The sequence below is a fragment of the Takifugu rubripes genome, chromosome 15 (assembly GCF_901000725.2).
Source record: "Takifugu rubripes chromosome 15, fTakRub1.2, whole genome shotgun sequence".
Taxonomy (NCBI): Eukaryota; Metazoa; Chordata; class Actinopteri; order Tetraodontiformes; family Tetraodontidae; genus Takifugu; species Takifugu rubripes.
The window spans coordinates 10,188,500-10,207,860 of NC_042299.1; the positions used below are offsets into that span (position 1 = coordinate 10,188,500).

Genomic DNA, 19,361 nt, shown 5'->3' on the forward strand with positions numbered 1-19,361 from the left:
ATGTTAGTACATGATGGTTGGAGTTTGGCTGAATTTAAACAGTTGCAGCAGACAACCTTCTGTCCTTTGTCAACTCTTCTGCGCATGCTCAGACGGCGCTGCCGTCTTATTAATTTTTAATGGAAAATGGCTGCGTTTCTAGTCCGAACCGCTGGAGCTGGCAGATAGATTTGGGGAAAAGAGCCGCCCGCCGGGGACGTTCCGCGTCTGCTTCACGTCGGCTGGTCGACGGAGGAGGCCGCGGCTCCGCTTTAAGGTCATCCGATGTCCTCTGCTGCGGAAATATTGGGCGTAATGGATCGACTGGATCTCTGAGAGATGAAAGATCATTTTTCTGCTTAACCCTTTCGGCTCCGACGTCTGCGAACAATCGAGGTACAGTAGATCTGTCTCACTGGCGTCCCCGCTAATGGCAGCGGGCTGTCCTCGGCGTCTCCCCCCCATTTCAGCGGCTGTCAGCGCACTTTTTCCGCCTGGTGAACCTTTAATACGCTCGTCTCCGTTATTCCACACGGATCCAGTTGGTGCACAGCGAGAAAGTGACGCGCGTAGCGGGAGGTTTTGTCGTCCGGACGCGGAACGAGATGCGGCATTTGCATATTTTTGTGAATGGATGTTACCACGGCGTCAACACCGCGCTGTCCTCTGCAGAAAATCAGAATAACCCGCCCGAATGCCTCAGTTCCAGCATCATGTGGTGCGACGATTTCAATTTTCTATTGTACAAAAGAGGACGCATCAGCAGTTCCCTGCGATCTTTCCTCATCCTGGACTTGTTAATTGTGAAATTGGGATGTAAAAAAAAAAAAATAGTGAGGCAGATGTGGACATTTAAATGCCCCCCTGCAGAGTTCGGGGTATCTGCAGACCCCCCCCCAGATGGATTCACCTTCACACAGCTCTCATTAGAAATCACTGAGGACAGAAAATAGACCAAAGAGGCCAGAAGCAAAAAGTTTGGAGTAGCTTAATAACTACTGGATGTGTAAAATAAAAGTGAGCAGGATCGTGGAGGCTCTGCTGTGAGCAGACACATAATCCTTAATCCCAGAGATTCCCGGTAATTTCAAATTGGAAGCAGGTGAAATGTGTTAACATTAGAAAGACTTATTCAGATGGCTGAATGTGCTGTCACAGGTGGGGAGATTGTGAAACTGTGCAGGACCCAGTACTGAGCCCTGCGGAACCCCCTTAGTGGTGAAAATAGAGAATTCCTTCCTAAAATAGCTGGTAGATGTGTAGTTTTCATCTCGTCCGTACCTGTCACCTTCACCTTTGTGATGTTTCCACTCATTTGTGGTGGGTTAAAACAGCTTTAGGGATGTTTTCACCGCTCCCTGGTGGTGACTTTGGTTTTCCCTCTTTTCTCCACAGAAGATGATGCGTCAGGTCACCAGCGGCGACTTCTGCATGAACAGCAGACCGTCCTGCCTGGCGGAGGACAGCCACCATCCCGCCTCCCACTTTGAGCTGTGCACTTCCCAGTCCAGCAAGTTCTACCCTCCTCCCCCTCCGTCCCTCCAGATGACGCTGGCCCCCATGGCATTGCCCACGCAGGGCCACAAGGCCATGGTGTGCCAGAGGCAGGACCTGCTCGGGGGGGACCTCCGGGCTCCTGGGAAAATGCCCGGCGTAAAGAGCGCCAATCCAGCCCCGGAAGATGGGAAGAAGAAGAGCAAGGCTGCCGGGAAGACCGGCAGACGAGGGAGGCCTTTGGGGACCACCAAGCTGGCCGGGTACAGAACCAGCACGGGGCGTCCACTGGGCACCACCAGGGCCGCTGGGTTCAAGACGAGTCCAGGAAGGCCGCTGGGCACCACCAGAGCAGCGGGATATAAGGTCAGCCCCGGGCGGCCCCCCGGCAGCATCAAGGGGCTCTCCCGGCTCAACAAACTGGGTTACGGTAGCACCTGCAGCGGAGCGGCGTTCCCATATCCTATCCCACACAAGGAAATCCTCTGTGAACCTTCCTGCAAAGAGAAGCCGGCCAATGAGTGACGGCTACCTCTGGTTTCTCCCCACCCTGCACTCATTGAACTGCACGTGCACGGGTGTCCCGCGAGATCCTGTAAGATCCGGTAACCATTCCCGGTCTGCCCTGAGAATAAAGGGACATTTTTTTAATCGTTTGTGATGGTGTCGTGTGTGCCGGCCACCTGATGGGAAACTGTTTCTCAGCACTCCTGCTGGACCTCGATGTGGTGAAGACGCTTCCGCTGCTGCTTCTGCTTTAGGGAGCGGAGCGTGTCGCTGACGGCCGCAGAGGTCGATCACCACGAGCCTGAGCTGTTGGTGGGCTTCATGTAGCATTTTAGCACAGCTGAGCAAAGGAAACACTTCCAGGTCTTTTACTACCATAAGCGGAACAGTTCAACGCCCCGTTTTAAATTCATAGAAAATGAATGTTAGTGGAGGGAAAAGAAAGCAGGAGACGCCGCCTTTGCAACAGGAAAAAATCGGTGTTTTAATGGGACAAGTGTGTTTTGTAGCAGCCAGGCCTCCCGTCGGTCTGGATTTATTGCATCTTATGGACACATTTATGTTATTTACTTCCTTCTCCTCTCATAGTTGATGGTCAGTCGTCATCTTTAATGTAATTTAAACCATTTGGAGACCATCAGAGCTGCTCTACAAAGATTCCTAATGTCATTTTGTCTTTGATGTGTTGCTAAATGCGTTAACGGCAACCAAAATCCCATCATTAGTTCTGGTTCCAGTTGATACAGTAAAGGATTTTCAGTGTTCGTTTTTATGGAAAAAAAAAAAACCAAAAGTCATTTATTACGTTGCTTAGGTACTAAAAACACAAACTGCACCATCAGGGGGCAAGTCTTTTGTTTTATCCTCACAGGATTTCTCCCACGAAGGCATCTTTTTAATGCAATAATCACTTGCATGTACTGTACTGTGAAAACTTTGATACTGTCACTTTTTATTATTGTTGTATTTTTCTACTTTTCCTCAACAGAGCTCACTGAAATGTTGCGTAAATTACATCATTTTCACCCTCTACCAAAGAACGGCAAGTTAACAAAGTATAGGTATTAATGTTGTTATTTTGTTGTCGTTTTTTTTTATAAACCAATTTTTCACAAGCTCATTCACCATATGAAAATACTGAAAAAGCACTTGAAGCTCAATGATGGAGTGATTGTTTGGCTCATTTAAAAGAAAACACCTTTATGTTGTCACACGTGAAGCTATTAAAATGACTGTATTTTAAATGCATTGTAAATTACACACTGCTCATGTAAACTGTCATCTCTTGTATTTATAAACATGCTTTTTCCCAGCTTCTCTTTTGTATAGAAATCTCACTTAGCCATGTTTGATAGAAGTTGTGTTGCAAGGTCGTGAGCCAGGGTTCACGCCGGCTCCCATCAGGACCAGTTCCCACCGTCAGAACGCAACGTTGTGAAAAATGAAACCTTTTTCTCTCGTGTGATTCTGCTGTCCATCTTTTTTCTCTCCGGTTCCTCAGGAGGTGTTCTGACGACCGCCGATGGTCCGTCTACATCTCCTCCTCTGCGTAACTTTGAGTCGTCACCTGAAATAGTTTTATAGTACGGATTTTGAACATATGTGTAACAAAATGATTCTTCTTTTGTCTTTTCTCTGTTTTTTAAGCTGACTTTTGGATTTGGACCCTCCAAAGACCACATGGAAGAAGGGATGATGAAGGGAATATTTGTGATCCATCTTGTTCTCTCAGTGCTGACATTACACATGAGTTGATGTTTTCTGGATTTTTCTATATTATTTAAAAAAAAAAAAAAAAGACAGAAAATGTACCTCATGTTTGTGTGTAGGAAGATTGGACGTCTATGACGGTTGATTGGAGAGCCTGTAAAGCTTTGCATATTCCTGTTTTACACCTGCATGGTTGTCATGGAATGTTTCAAAATTGTGTAATAAATCTGAAAATGACATTGAAGATGTTCCTCCCAGCCAAAGTTGCTTTCACGATTATGCAAATTTGTTGTTTTTAAGCAACGTTTAGGTCTATAAACACTGTGAAGAAAGTATAGAACATGAAATCTATATTGAAATCTATCAAGTAAATCTCTTGTAGATTTACTTTTTATTCCAGTAAACATAGTAGAATTTGGAATTGTGTTCTTATTTTTTAAAATATTATCACAGATGGTAATAAATATGATCAAATACCTACCTATTTCTGTCCAAGTGGGGCCACCATACAAACATGGTAGAACAATTCAGGCAAAAATGGAGGACCAACATTAATATTTATGTGCATAAATTATTGCTTAGTGAATAGAAACACGTGAACTAATAAGATGTATGTAATGTATAGCCTATAAACTCCTCCCAGACTAACATATTAGAAGAACTATACAGTAATTTTTAAAAAATAAACATGTTTACTGTTCAAATCACAAGTTAGATGATAACAAATATTCATAGCACAAACAGTTTTGCACACGCAGCAAAATTGTAAAAAAAAAAATAAAAGTAGGGCTATGTGATCATTTTTTTAAATGGATAATGTATTTCTTATATTTATTAAGATATTAATTTATGTTGAATACAGTAGTGTTAAAGAGCCAGTCCATCCGACAGATTATTTGTCTTTGTAACTACTTTAAATAAAAAGGAATCAATGAGCAAATTCAAAATCAATCGACAAAATCATTTTTTTTGAGATATGTAGAGAGTTCAGGGGGGAGGAAAGATTTTACATTTTTGACCTGTACTAGACTGTCAATAAGGATACAAGGATGGATGAACGAATGCGCTAGATGACCAGTAGGGGGCGGTAATGTAACAACACGGATGCCAACTGCCATTAAATCAAAAGAAGAAGAAGAACTTCCGCCACCGAGAGTTTCTTCATCTGATATTCATCGTTTAACTTTTAAAAATGTCTTGACAAGCAATAGTTTTTCTTTTAGCTGAATATAAAATCATGACAGGGATTATAATTAAACATCACCTGTTTTTTGTTTTAGCATTTATTTTGCATAGCACCGATAGATTTTCGTCTGTGGAGGCGCAAGGTGAGCACGTATGCTAGTCTTAGCTGTTAGCAAAACAGTGAATTAGTTTAACCATCCTGCTTTTTAAAACGAATAAATTAAGACTAATTCCATATGTAGTCGTAATGTTGCACACATATTTGAGCGTGTCGGCTTTGTTTTGCGTTGCGATAACACTGAATTATACTCAACAGATTAAATTAAAAACAAGGCTTTATTTGAATGTACTCTGAATATGTCCGTTTTAAAGAAAAATCCAATACGATTAAAAGCTAGTTATGCATCTTTGACGAATTACAAACACTAGAAACCGTTCAACAAGTTGATGTCATCGCTTTGAATGCATTTTAATAGCAAGGAATGCAACACTCTGTACATTGGACCGTGTTTATAGATGTTTGTTTCTGCCGTTCAATACATGGGAGCAAGCGATGCACTGACTTAGACACATTATTGTGTTTTTGCAGGGCACCATGCCTCTGTTGATGTACTGTCTGGAGATGCAGCGTCCGACTCCAAAAACAGTCCCAGGTTTGTGGAATCAGAGGAGCTGGACACTGTGCCAAAAAGACAATTCAAGACAGCAGAGATAGCAGATGCCGTGATGGGGACTGACGCCTCTATCAGTCCATCAGACATCCAGGCCCTCATCCCCAAAAATGTGAAAGATCCCCTGTCAGGTTTCACCCCACCTTGTGATGAGGGCAGTGATCAGTGTGCTCAACCTGTAGCTGCTGATGAAGAGCCACCGGAGGAGACGAGCTCGGAGTCATCGCAGCAGGTTTATTGGCTTTATTATATTATTAGTTTAGCAGTAAAATATTTTTAGATTTAGCTGCCTTCAAATGAAATCACAAGTTAGTCTGTTTGGTTTACCACACATGGTTAGCCACGTATTTGATGTTACCGGTCCACTCCCTTAAATTTCACATTGCAGTGTAGGAATCAGACCTGATCTTGTCTTAGATTTCTATTTCACCTTGATAGCAGTTGCTTAGGAATGACCCTAATATCAAGCGTGCTAGCAAAAGTCTTGTTTGCCTCCAGGTTACTCTTGACATAGTTCATGCGGACGCCACATCACCCGAGGAGCCCAACGCCACAGAGACCGCCAAGACCTACAAAGTCAACTGCGACAAGAGGAACATTACTGGAATTAAAGATTTCACGGTGCAGGTCCTCAATATTTCACAGGTATGCTTCCACAGTGGCTGGAATCCATTCTTGGAAATCTGTTTTTACTTTTAATCCAGTCGTCATGGAATACAACCCAACCACGTGTAACCATGTGAACGCTGTTCGGACTTCTGCTTTCATGTCGCCCAGGATCTGATGGAGTTCCTGAATGCGAACAGCAGCGAGTGCTCCGTGGTGCTCTTCTTCACCTCCTGGTGTCAGTTCTCGGCTAGATTGGCCCCTCACTTCAACGCCCTGCCTCGAGTCTTTCCCAGCATGCACTTCCTGGCCCTGGATGCCTCTCAGCACAGCAGGTGACTGGTGTCTCTGTTGCGTTTCTGTGGTAGAGGCAGAAGTTTGAGCCCTGTTAACTCCGCCGATGTTGACAGCCGGCGTTTATGTCTGCCGTGGCAAAATGACTTGAAATGTTATGAATGGATCATGATTTTTTTTAATGGAACAGGGAAGAAATGATTAGATTTTGATGAGATTCTGGATTCTACGGGGGTGTTGACCCCTGGTCTTCCAGGCATCAAGGCCAAGGGGATTTGATCATGAAGCAACCGATTATATAATTTAACCTCCTACTACTGGCTATTTATAACATTTATATACATATATAGACAGTCAAGGAGTTTTTAAAGGATCCTTTACCATTGCTTGGTGGAGATTTTCTAGTTAATCATAATCTCAGGCACCACTTTTCAAGTGTCTTAGCTAAAATTGCTTAAGTTTGACTATTTTCTTCTGTTCGTCAGCCTCTCCACAAGGTTTGGGACTGTTGCAGTGCCCAACATCCTCTTGTTCCAGGGGGCCAAACCCATGGCTCGTTTCAACCACACAGACAGAACTCTGGAGATGCTCTACTCTTTCATCGCTAACCAAACAGGTTTGCATGGTTAAAATCCCTTCTTGTGTTGGACTTAAACAACTTGCATTCCTCTGTTGCTCACTGCCCATCGTATCTGATGAACCGTTTAAGGGTTTGATGCCGCAGCTGACAGGGTGGTGTGGGATGCAGACCACCAAGGCCCTCTGCCCAGCGTCCCAGTGAAGTCCATTGACTGGCTGCTGGTCTTCTCGGTCCTTTTCATCACAGGCTTCACTTTCTATGCGATCCTGCGCACAGAGAGCATCCGCTGGCTCGTACCGGGACAGGACCATGAGCACCAAGACTGAAAACCACATGTATAGACTGCAAAAAAACTGGAACGTGAATTTTCCCCATGCTTCAAATTCCTAATTTATGTCAACAATATAATAAAAAATACACTGGACATTTCAGGTGTTGAAGTCAAATCCACAGGCCCCTGTTTATACATGAAATAAATCCACCTGCCTGAGTAATAACACTTCTTATCAAAACTTAGAATGTTATAGACAATGAAAGGTTGCACATTAAATTGGATTTTACTTTTCTTGCCCCGACCGGTTGGTGTACAGTACCTAAATTTCAAACTTGTAGATTTTGAATCAGGCATCATTCTGACCACCTATGCTGGACTGAGGACAAACGTGCGGACTTGCGGTAGACTGGGGACAGGGGACATTTGATAATGTTCGGGCTGATATTGGGCCCAAAGACGAGCAGTCCACGGTTCTGGAGCGGTTTGTTCGCAGTCAGTCGTCACGTCTCCGGGAACATCTCCAACATGGTGCGTGTCTCACTGACAGCTCCGGCGTTAGCATACAGCCAAATGTAGCCTGTGTCCATTCAGAGGGAATGAGTAGGTTTAGTTCAACATGCTAAATTATACTGTCTTGGTTCTAAAATTGTGTATTTAAAGTTACATGGCGGTCATTTCTAATGATACGGACGAAACCATTTACACATTTGCATTCAAGCTACCGTATGTTTGCAGGGTGCACGCCCTGAGTTAAACTGTCCGAAATAAAGTTGTATCTCCATTATTTGGAATTTTAAATACACAGGTCGCTATTGAAAATGTTTAATTTTTTTTTTTTTTTTAAAGCCACAGATTCTGAAGAGCAGACAAAATGCATTTATAAAAACGTGAACAAATAATCTACGCGAGTAAATGCGAAGTCCTCTGTGGAAATAATGGCCACCAAGCAATCATCTTGGGTCGCCCCAAAATTAAATTATGTTGTTTTGCGGAAATAACAGATTTAGTAATGGAAAAAGTTAATTAAAAAACCGATCGCAGAAAACAGTGTCACCAGTTTATCGCTATTACCGGTACTTATATTCTGCTGCCACCCAGTGGCCTTAAATCGAACAGCACCCAGCTGTCTTGGCCAATCCAAGCCAGTTAAAACTACGCATTTGTGATGAAGACCAATATTATATTATTTAAGAGTAATAACAAGATAATTATTTGCGCCCTATAATGTCTGCAGTCATCAGACCACTGGCTTTCCCCAGCAGAGCGGGATCAGCTCTTGGTAGAACTCAGGACTGCAGGCTGGGTGGAGGTGGAAGACCGAGATGCCATCTTCAAAGAGCTCCACTTTAAGAATTTCAATCAGGTTTGTGTATAACGTCTCATTCTTCGGGGGCCAATGGCAACAACCTATTACAGCCATTTTGTCAAGTCAATTTTATTGGTCCTAATCGCTAAAAAGCAAATTCGCTTCACTTGCACGGAAATGGAACTGATGCCTGGTAGAGTTATGAAACTAATTCTTTTAATATTCAAGGAAGAATTGTGTCTTTGCTCTGCTGCGGTCCCCGGGGGTCTGTAGTAAGGTCTGTTGGCTGCAGATCAGGACACAGACGACCAGACGAGCAGCCATCTCGCTAAACATCGGAAACACGCAAATTCATCAGTGTTTATGTGCTGATTGGTTGCAGGTGTAGACGGGGAAGGCTCCATTTCCCCCGTTCCTACCTGCAAAGAAAAACGCTTTGGATCAAACATAATACTTTTTGTACTGTTCAGTTGAAAAATAGCATCAAGCAGAGCTAAAGTCGAAAGCGTGTTAAAGGTAAATTGTAAAATCAGCAGTGTCAGGCTCATGTTACTCACTTCCTCGTGTCTGAAGCCTTTGAGGTTGACAGTATTTACACCACTATAATCCTTCTGTTTACGGAGATTTCCTCCATAACAGCTTCATACTTTTATTAATATCACAGACGTCACAGCCTCCCTTCCATTGTCATGCATCCTCCAAACCCCCACGAACAGAATGAAAGCACATAAAGGCACCTTCTGTTTATATTTGCCCAAATTTTAATGCTTCAAACTCCTTAATCTAAATTGGTTGTATATTTGATAAATATTCTTGGCTGTATAAAGGATTTCATATATTTACCAGGATGTGGGTGCCACTCGTCTGTGTTCTTCCTGGCTAAAATTGATCATTTTGAAATTCTGTCATTTTTTAATGTCAGAGAACAATCAAATGATGGAACCGTTTGTCCGGGCAGGTTTGTGCTGCAGCGCACGTATCAGCACGTCTCAAGGCCCTTAGCGGACTACTCCTAATCCCGTCGTTAGTCGCCTTAGCCCCTAAAATACTCAGTTTTTACACTTCCCCACGTTTGATTTTGGTGAGCATGTGCTGTGCCGACCCCCCCCCCCCCCCCCATCTGCTCCCCATCCTCTAAAGCCTCTCTTCTTTCCCCCGACACGTCAGACCACATTACCCGGAGAAACGCCAGGCAGCCTGTTGGCGGCCGTTAGGGATTTGATCAGAATTATTTCTTTCAAAAACAATCAAATTGGCTAAAATGTTTCATCTGCTCCACAAACCACTAACAACCCCACCATTCTTTCTGGAGCATGTTTGGTTTTATCCTCCCTCCCTTCCTCATCACCACCCTCCGTCTCTCCACCTTTGTCTCTGCTCCATGTTGGGCACATGCCGTTCTAATTTCACATATTGGCATCCCTCTTTCTATCTTTGCCTCGCCACCGCCATCACACACACACTCACACACACACACACACACACACACTTGGTTGGTTTTCACAAACTCTCCAGCTCATTTTTATGACTGCTCTTCTGCAGCATTTAGCAGAGGGGAGTGGAGATGAGGAGCAATGCTGTTGGCAAATTTCCACCCGCCACTTACACTGCAAATGATGGGATTGCAGAAATCCCATCCCAGAGAGTTTCTAATGGCAACAACGGATCCGCCGCGCTGCACCACGTTCGCGTCCTCTGGTGGCCTGTAGGGGGCGATAGAGGCGCGAAAATGATGGTAACTGTGAAGCAGAAAGAAATGAAGAAGTACAACTGGATTAGATATTTTTGATTTGATTTAATTGCAGAAAAATGCAAATTGTAGTGTTGCTGTTGTGACTGTTTTCTGTGAGCTGTATAATTAGTGGCGGTAATTGTGAGTTACTGTTTTTTGCCCTGGTGCTGCCTGAAAAGGTTGAATGGGCTCTCCATGCCTCCTAATACCGTCAGTTCTGGTGGGAATCTCTACTTTTTTAGGTTTCATTCGCTGATATTGTTTACGCACCGACCATTACGGCGCGCTTGTTTACAGACGAGCATCTGCTTCACATTTCGGCAGTCGCTGTGGAAACATCCACGAGACGCAGGCGAAAGGAGCAGCCCTCAGACGCAGCTCACGGAGGAGCGACGAGCTGTGCATGCTCATGCTGCGGTGTCGTAGCTGAAGTTGACATCAGTGACATTTCATCTTCCCACAGCTCTTCAGTAATTCGGTGTTTGGTTGGGGGGGAAGCTGCATTTGGGATGGAAAAGTGGTGGGTTGTGCTCCGGAGTCTCTGCTGTCGATCTCTTTAGTGCACTACTGTTCTACGCGTACAGAGATTTTAATGGACATCTCGTAAATAAGCAAACACATTTTCTAAAAATTCACATCAATAATAATTCTGCATTACTAAAATTAAATGACTTAATATTTGAACCGTATCCTATTATTTTCTCCTTGAATCTGAAATACTGGACTTGTGTACAAAAAATGATTCAGTCTAAATGTGAAATTCTGATGTTTGACTTTGTCGAACTGACCTAGAAGCTGTTTCTGAATGAAAGGGTTCATTAATGTGCAGTGACTTTTCCACTGAGATGAATAGACGTGTATCAGTCTGCAGGTTCTAGCAGCCGGGCCTCCTAATGGACACGACCCTCGTGAGTGCTGTAAATGTTACAGGCTGCAGAAACACCTCAGAGCTGCTTTAGAGGTCGTATCTGAAGGCCGTTTCATGGAATCTGTTCACTCAGACAAATAACTATCCTTCAGTGCTCACGCATGTGTGAATACACGGGAGCGCTCACCACAGAATAGCTGCCTTCCAGCAAAATCAGAGCCCTTTTCTACAGGAAACTGGAAAGCAAATTACAAGATGCTGACTCTCTGACACATTTTGCAGCGTTGACAAATGTTCAAACATCCTTAAGTTGTTCTACTGAATGTTTCTGCGGGCCTCTACAAGCTGCTCATCAAAATATTTATGTTGCAGCTGATGGAGACGTATCGCCGCAGAGATCGCCGCGCATCTGCCGTGTCACAGAGCACGTGTGCAAACACGCTCGGCCTGAGAGGCCCGTTCATCACCTCAGAGGTGTTCACTTCCCACATTCATCTCCAAAATGGAACTCTCCCTGGGAACAGGAGGCGTCTCACGTTCGCCTGTCTCGTCAAACGAGCCCTCGCGCTACTGGTGAGCTGAGATGGACGAGCGGTCCAAACCTGGCGCCGTTGACGACCAGAGAGAGTATGTAAAGTTAGCAGGCGGGCTTAATCAGAGATGTTTGGGGATGTGAGAGGTGTGCTGATCCTCATCACCACCGCAGCGTTCCTGCTTTTCACTGTGGTGGGAGGAAGCTTTTCCAGGGGTTAATGCTGACTCGGGCGACGGCGGGGTAATCATCGGGTAGTTGCGGCGGTGTGTAATGAAGGAGGGCGGCTCGTCTTTATGTGTGTGTGTCCGAGTGCAGCGGGGAGAAGGCGCAATCTGCATGCACTTAGTCCTGGCAAGACAGAGCAGGCGTTTCTAAGCCCCTGGACCGCTCGCTGGTGGAAAACTGATCTGCAAATAACAGACACATGTGTTTGAAACTGAGTCCTGCGTTCCAGCCCACAGCCGCAGAGAGAGAGAGAGAGAGAGTGAGAGTGAGAGAGAGAGTGAGGGAGAGAGAGAGAGAGAGAGAGACAACGCCGCCGCTCGCCACCCTAATTGTCTCTTCCAGTGTTGTGTGACAATCATGCCGTAATAGCACCAAATGGGCTCCTCAAAAGCTGGAAGGTGGGGAAAGGGGTGTAGTTGGGGTCTGGCTGCGGGTGTTTCTGATTATTTGAGATGGGGGGGGGGGGGGGGGGCTGCGTAATGTCATGTCAAATTAGCCGACTCTGACAGCGACAGCTCGTAGGGCCAGTGTTTGGAGGATGGCTGGAGAGAGGAGCGGCTGGACGACCTGTCGGCCCGAGTGGTGTGGTCCCCGCAAAACAAGTGAGGTAAACAAAGCGGCCCTTGACCCCTGTCGACATGAGACCTCAGCTGGGAAACTGAGCTCGGTTTTATTTTCTTGTTTGCCGTTGAGTTGACCCCCGGGTGACTGACGGCCTCGGCCTCGCCTCTTTACCTGCATTGTGTCCCGCTGCTGTCCCGACCGCCCCCGAGGGGGGCCGCCACCCGTGAGGGGTGAAGATCTTTCCAGGCACTTTCAGGAACTTTCTGTTTGTGTGTGTGATCGGTTTTTCAATGTTAGTCACGCAAACGGGTCAAAGGCGTCACCTTTCGTGGTCCGTGGGGTCAAAATGGCCCCGTTCCATGTTTGCTGGTTTGTGGTGCATTACTCATGTCAATCGAGGCCCTGAGATTGTTTATCTTTAATGGGAATAATTATGTTCCCAGTAAAAAATCAAACCCTATTTCCCTACAGAGTCGCAGCGTAGCTAGCTAAAATTAGCAGCCACCCAAACCTCAAATTCAGCCACGAAATTAAACTTGGCTTATCTGGATTTCTGCGGGCGACGCTGACATTCTGATGAGAAATAACCCGAAATACGACATGTAATCGGATGTAGTTTCCTCCTAATCCGCTGTACTCGTCATTCAGTGTTCAGACGACACCTGACATGACGGCCTGCTCCGTCAGAACCAGGAGGGCTGAGGGAAAACAGGCCACCTCTGCCTCCAAATTGGTGCCAGCGGGGTCAAGTTGCAGGAATATGCCAATTACTTAAATTGATCAGGAGACGGTTTCCTTGATAACCAATTTGATCGAGCCGCCGATCGTGTTACAGGCTCCGCGCGAGCGCCGAACCGGACCCCTCAGGAACGGGTTACAATGCAAAAGGCTCAACGCAATTTCTTCCGCGACGGTAATTCTGTTTGGCCGTGTCAGGTGGTGGACGGGGCCATAAACAATGGCGCTTCAGTTGATTTAATTAGACAGGGAGGAAGTATTTAGGGGCTTAATTGAGATTGCAGTGGGAAATTGCTCTGAAATAGGTGTACCTGATTCCCCCCCGCCCTCACTGGGGGATTTCTCTGCTCTTTGTAGATAATGAGAATAACCATAATGACTCCCTGGATGGCCCCCGAGATGGGACAGAGACGCACGCCGGGCTTGAAATATGAAGAGCGCGTGTGTTTCTGAGCGCGTGCCTGCCTCTTTCTCTCCGTGGAGGTTTTTCCTCACCAGTGTCTCCGTCCACGTTTTGTTCCCTCGCCATCTTTCCAGGAGCGGCCGTGGGTTTGAGATTTAAAAAGAGTTTCTGTCAGCCAGACTTTGGGAACAGATTATAAAAGAACGGGATTATTGCTGATTTAAGATGATAAACAGGGGTTAAGGTTGATTCCTTTCCTTTGGAGCTGGTGTTTATTTTGACTTCTCTGTGAAATCCGACAGTAAATTACGACATTTTATGCTCAAGCCGTCATGAACGGCGGGTCGGTGGGGTCGGTTCTGTCCCACCTGACTGCAGAGCGGCAGCCTGGGAACCAGCATGGCTTTGATGCCTTTTTCTGCCCTTCTAACTTTGATGTTTCTGTCCTTCCAGGCTTTTGGCTTCATGTCGCGGGTGGCTCTGCAGGCAGAGAAGATGAACCATCACCCTGAATGGTTTAATGTATATAACAAGGTAAACACGTTACAGCCCAAACCACTAATGGTTCCTCCAAGGCTGCCTTTGTTCTGTCCGTCTGGTGACATCTACAGTTACGACGCTCACTCACACACCAAGATCAGCCAGCCCTGGATAAAGGCTAACAGTCCCGGCTGGTTCTGGAGAGCTCTCGGGCCGATGTACGCTCAGCCGTAGTAGCTCCTCGCGCTAATCCAACGTTTTTCTTCTGAAAAGCTCTGCCAATATCACCGACTCCCGTCTGCGAAGCCCCCGCAACCCCAAAGACTTCGACTGCCTGAGAAATAAAGTAGCGGTCCGTGTGATAAACCCGGGCCCGCAAAATCTCTGAGCATTAGCGTGTAGCCGCTGAGTTACTGCGTGGCGGACCAGGTCGCTTTGAGAGGAATGCTGCTCCTAATCCGTTCTTTATTAAAGCCACTGTGGAGTGAGGCTGCAGGTCTCTGTGCACGTGCACATGCACATAAATCCCACCCTGTGGAGATGACATCCATGTTCTTCTGTGGTATTAAAATGAAAGCTGACAGACATTTTCCTTTGGCTCAGAACCGCCGCCTCCCGCATCAATAGGTGCAGTTTACCGCCTTAACTAGCTCTGGTCTTAGCATGCGGACCCAAACACAGGAAAGGACCAGCTGGGTCCGTCCAGACTTTAGTGTTCTGGGACAGGACACTAATGTCTTTCAGGAACACCAAACAAAAATGTGAAAAACACCGATTTGTGGTTTGTAGCTGGAGCTGCACCCTGGAACTGCTTTTTTGGCAGCAGTGAGTGGGCGGGCGGGCGGGCACGGCGCCCACGTGCATCTTCATCAAGCCGCACCAAACAGAACCCAAACCTGGGATCAGTGTCAGAATCTGCAACCAGTTGTAACCCAAGAAGCTGCACAGAATCACTTTAACGACGAAACTGTGGCGGAGTTTCCACAGCTAAATGTCCACTTTCTCAATTTTGACATTTTTTGGGGGGCAAATCCTCCACTTTCACTGCACCGTCTTTGGGTTTTAGAAGCTTTGGAGATGCTGCCTCAGAGCCAACGCAGCAAATAATCCTAGTTTGGGCTCGATTTGACCCTGCGAAGACAAAAACCTGGCTCTCGGTAAAGCAGACGCCTTTGTGTTCGCACAGGTCCAGATCACACTGACGACCCACGACTGCGGCGGCCTGTCGAAGCGGGACGTCCGAATGGCCAAGTTCATCGACAAAATCCTGCTTTTGCCGTGATTCACCGCATGGAAGCGACAGATCTGTGTGGACCACTCCGCCCGTGCTGCTTGTTTTATATGAGTGTGTGAAATAAAGGTGATCCTTTTTCTGTACAGCTGCTTTGCCTCTGCAGCCGTAACTGCTTCTGACAGACTGTGTCACTCTGTGGTTTTTCACATTTTCAGCTGTGTTTGTTTTCGCACAGGGAATTAGAAGTGAGCGTAATTGCTCCGCACTCGGGCCGGCACTTGCCAGCAATCCAGGAGATAACTCTCCCCCTCTGTCGGTCCTCCACCGGGCCACATGTTCCCCTTGAGAGGGAGAGAGAGGAGCAAAGTGAAGAAAGGGTCAGAGTCGGTAGGAAGCAGATTTGTTTGATTTACAGGGGATGAGTCAGCCGGGACCGCCGCCTCTTCCTGACTGGACCGGGATCAGAAGAAGCTCAGTGAGGAGAGGAGAGTGGAATAGAAGCCAAACCAGTAGGGCTGCGCTGCTAACCTGCGCTCCCCGTTCTCTCTGGATGCCCGTGAACACGCCGCGCCATCCTGCAGCATCACGTTGCTGTTTGTATTTACTCCCTGTGTTTCTGTGGAAGGAGACTAAATAACCTCCGCAGCTGCTTCCTTGGGTTGGCCCGACGTGGTTTAGAGACGGGACAGCAGCGCTCCAGGGTCTCCCCGTTACCACGGGCCCACCCGTCGTCGATATGTGTGAGAGAAGATGATGGCGGCGCTACGCGAAGGCGTCACGGGGGACGCCCCGAACACACCTGGGGACGGTTCAGTTCTGGAGGTGCCGCGCATCAGCTGTGTGGTCTGGCGCCCTGGACGTCTCGGTACCACGTAGACAGATGAACGTGGGCAAATCCCATCATTCTGCATCTGTTGCTTGTTAACTGGACGGAACGGCCACGCAGCAGGAAGCTCCTGCTGTCTGCTGCGATCGCGTTCTGCCGGGCGAACCCACCAGGATGACGGTGGCGGTGCTGCTAGAACTACTTTGTGTTTAACAGCTTAGCTTTTACATCTTGTGGCTTCCCATCCAAAGGGGCTGGAACCCCCCCCCCCCCCCCCCCCCCCCCCATCACCACCACCACCACCCCCCTCCATAGGGTCACAAGATGTGGCTGCAACGATGAACAAAACAAAGTGAAACCATATGAGCGCTTATGAGAAGAGATCTCTCTTTGTTGTAACCACTAACCGCGATTCATCTCCAACGTTGCTGCTGGGGAACAGTGAGAAGAACGCGATTCATGTTCTCGTCTTCAGGGGAAGCGAATCAGTTTCTCCCTAAAGCGTGGAACTGTTCTGGCTTGAAAGGGCAAAAGGACGGAGATCTAAACAATCTCTCGTCACTCCTCGGTCTCCACTTCTGCGCGGAGGACGACTTTTAAGTGACCGGACAGCTGTTCTCTATAGAACCCGGGCCAGATGTGTCTCCTTCACATAATTGACCTCAGCTGATGGACAGAAGCAGCAGACAGCCAAGCCAGCCGTCCCATTAGCGAACTCACCGGCTTTTGGCTCCTTGATCCGCTCTCAGCCTCACCTACTAATTCTGCAGCCCGTAGAGAACCCGAGACGAGGCGAGGGAGTCCGAAATAGACCGGCGGGACGGGCCAGGTGGTGGTGGGAGTGGGGGGACGTCCCTATACGCCCTTAATGTGGATCTTCAGATGGAAATATAATAATTCTCCCCAGGATGAACATAAGAGAGCAAAAGGAGAGATTGATTGTGTGTGTGTGTGTGTGTGTGTGTGTGGGGGGGGGGGGGGGGGGGGGGGGTCATCAGTGAGAAACAGAGAGGCTTTCTGGGCTCCTTCCAACTAGCTGCTATATCTGCATGATAACAGCCCATAATTCTCCTGCAGTGTGTGAACTGCAGTTTTGCTCCATGGCCATGTGGTGGGGAGGGTGGGGGCAACCGGGGGAGCAGTAGGTGCAATCTGATACCGCCAAATAAAGATAACGGGGTCACGGAGAGTCAGCGCCGACTGAACTGAGGATCCAGCAACTACTGCACAAGCGCTGCCTGTGCTCATCTGTGGGAACAGAAACACATTCTTGTCAGTGCGGCTAATAAAGAGCAATTTCACGCTGTCGTCTTCAATTTAAAAGACAAGTTGTCAGTGGTTTATTTTTTTTTTATCATTTAAAAAGAAAACGTGGGATGTGAGGGATCACAAACATGGAGTTAACATCATTGTTCACATATTCAAGAGACGCCGCCTAATACAGACACAAACGTGCAGAACATGTCAGTCTATTTTTATTGCAATTTATTTAACAAGGGGTTCAAAACAATTGAACTAAAATCACCAAAACAATTGCTTTCATTCACAGTTGTAAGAAAACACTTATTGTGGATGCAGTTTAACTTAATAACGAAATGAAAATGTGTTTTGTGTTGGTAAATTTTGCAGAAATTTAATTATAAATGAAGACACATTTATTCTAATGTTAGCATGCTAAGTTGGGCTTAGATAAAAAGAAGTAAAACACAATGGGACAATTTTGTAGCCTAAGTCATTGCAATAAAATAGCGAATAAATAATCATTTCGTGATTTAAGTATTTATTTTTCTAATTTAATGAAAAGTTTAAAAAAGCATTCAGGTGTTCACAAAAAGCTACGCACTATTGTGAAAATATGCCAAAAGTAAATAAATACTTTCTCTTTTTGACATTTAAAAAAATGTGTGCAGTTGTCATTTAATTATTTCAGTCAGTCTCTTAATATCTGAGCTCAGTAGGTCTGTTGAGGTTTGATGAAGGCTAAAGGAAAATAATTGACTGACTTTGACATATATTAAACATGATCATGCAGATCTTTCATTCTTCACTCAACCACCCGCAGCTGTCCTCTCTCTCTCTCACACACGCACACACACACACACACACACACACACACACACACACACACACACACACACATACACACACACACACACAGCTGTGAAGTCACTACATTTGGACTCAGCATGGTCACTAATCCCAAAATGATCCCATGTGTCAGCTTTGTTACTGCATCTCAGTTTTGGTGGTAATTACATCATTTTCTCGGGATGTATATAATTATAGTAATTCATGTTCTTGCGTGGCCTCGCAGCTCTCTGCAGCTCTTGGCCAAGTGCTCTTTTGATTTCAAGCCAATGTTTTGCAATAAATTGTTCTATAAATCAAAACATATCTTCTTTGCAGATCTAAAATGAATCAATATGTTTCTCATCCAGATAAAACCTTGTTAAATGTTTATATATTAGGATATGCTGTTTGTCTGAATTGCATTCAATATTTAATAATTGATAAACAAGTGTATTACAACAATAGCACCACCTACTCCTCTGATCAGTCACTTCTATGAGTGATTAAAGGGATTTAAAAACCAGCTCTTTGCTCTCTCTTGTTTGTTCCCAGCACACCCCCACCCCTCTATCCAACATGGTAGATCCAGGAAGTACAAATAGATCCAGGATTCCAAGTTAGATCCATTTGCCTGAAGAAAGAAAGACCAAGAAGGTCAACAAAAGTAAGGCGGGCCTCAATCCTGCAACCATGGTAGCAGCACACCTCTGTAAATATCTGACGCTACACCACAGAAATCTGGTCAAATTCACCTGCTGGCTCAGAAATGTTTGAACTAGACCTGAGATAAAAAAAAAAAAAAAAGCTCGGTTTGAGTTCTAAAAAGTCTCATGAGTCCAAACCACTCGCTGAGCCAAACAGTTCACTCAGAAATACTCACTTCAGCATGTGTTTCTTACCCTTAACATTTGTTTTTTTATGCTAAATGAACATTGACAAGCCAGAAAAACTCAAAGGGATTCTTTAAAAATGTGTCAGTTTAAGTGAAATATGAATGTGTCACGAAGTCCAGAGTCAAAGAGATAAAATAAGTTCACAAAAACATCTGGACGAGGTTGTCAAAGAAAACTAAGAATTAAA

General features: G+C 45.9%; 3 protein-coding genes across 5 annotated transcripts; all 3 read left to right on the forward strand.

The window, feature by feature from the left end:
• Positions 1–49: 49 nt before the first annotated feature.
• On the forward strand, positions 50–3,919 carry c15h5orf24 (chromosome 15 C5orf24 homolog). 2 transcript variants are annotated; one of them, XM_011611357.2, is made up of 2 exons: positions 50–375; positions 1,375–3,919. In XM_011611357.2, exon 2 carries the CDS (start codon positions 1,378–1,380, stop codon positions 1,996–1,998), a length of 621 nt encoding a protein of 206 aa, XP_011609659.1. In that variant the 5' UTR covers positions 50–375; positions 1,375–1,377; the 3' UTR covers positions 1,999–3,919. The 2 variants fall into 2 exon arrangements, with proteins under 2 accessions (XP_011609659.1, XP_029704192.1); XM_029848332.1 differs by having other exon boundaries at positions 1,378–3,919.
• An 863-nt stretch (positions 3,920–4,782) lies between these two features.
• On the forward strand, positions 4,783–7,472 carry txndc15 (thioredoxin domain containing 15). The gene is made up of 6 exons (XM_011611358.2): positions 4,783–5,018; positions 5,465–5,778; positions 6,045–6,191; positions 6,324–6,487; positions 6,932–7,062; positions 7,156–7,472. The coding sequence occupies exons 1-6, from the start codon at positions 4,928–4,930 to the stop codon at positions 7,350–7,352; spliced, it is 1,044 nt and encodes a 347-aa protein (XP_011609660.1). The 5' UTR covers positions 4,783–4,927; the 3' UTR covers positions 7,353–7,472.
• A 120-nt stretch (positions 7,473–7,592) lies between these two features.
• LOC101078328 (pterin-4-alpha-carbinolamine dehydratase 2) lies at positions 7,593–15,566 on the forward strand. 2 transcript variants are annotated; one of them, XM_003971020.3, is made up of 4 exons: positions 7,631–7,828; positions 8,535–8,663; positions 14,125–14,205; positions 15,338–15,566. In XM_003971020.3, exons 1-4 carry the CDS (start codon positions 7,730–7,732, stop codon positions 15,431–15,433), a joined length of 405 nt encoding a protein of 134 aa, XP_003971069.1. In that variant the 5' UTR covers positions 7,631–7,729; the 3' UTR covers positions 15,434–15,566. The 2 variants fall into 2 exon arrangements, with proteins under 2 accessions (XP_029704535.1, XP_003971069.1); XM_029848675.1 differs by lacking the exons at positions 14,125–14,205; positions 15,338–15,566 and adding an exon at positions 11,579–11,803 and having other exon boundaries at positions 7,593–7,828.
• The last annotated feature ends 3,795 nt before the right edge of the window (positions 15,567–19,361 follow it).

Excerpts from the sequence above, each read along its gene's own strand:
- c15h5orf24 (XM_011611357.2), top strand. The coding sequence starts at position 1,378 with ATGATGCGTCAGGTCACCAGCGGCGACTTCTGCATGAACAGCAGACCG.
- txndc15 (XM_011611358.2), top strand. The coding sequence starts at position 4,928 with ATGACAGGGATTATAATTAAACATCACCTGTTTTTTGTTTTAGCATTT. Across the intron at positions 5,019-5,464 it reads TTCGTCTGTGGAGGCGCAAG|GGCACCATGCCTCTGTTGAT; the intron begins GTGAGCACGTAT and ends GTGTTTTTGCAG. Across the intron at positions 6,192-6,323 it reads AGGTCCTCAATATTTCACAG|GATCTGATGGAGTTCCTGAA; the intron begins GTATGCTTCCAC and ends CATGTCGCCCAG.
- LOC101078328 (XM_029848675.1), top strand. The coding sequence starts at position 7,730 with ATGTTCGGGCTGATATTGGGCCCAAAGACGAGCAGTCCACGGTTCTGG. Across the intron at positions 7,829-8,534 it reads CCGGGAACATCTCCAACATG|TCATCAGACCACTGGCTTTC; the intron begins GTGCGTGTCTCA and ends TAATGTCTGCAG. Across the intron at positions 8,664-11,578 it reads ACTTTAAGAATTTCAATCAG|CTGATGGAGACGTATCGCCG; the intron begins GTTTGTGTATAA and ends TTTATGTTGCAG.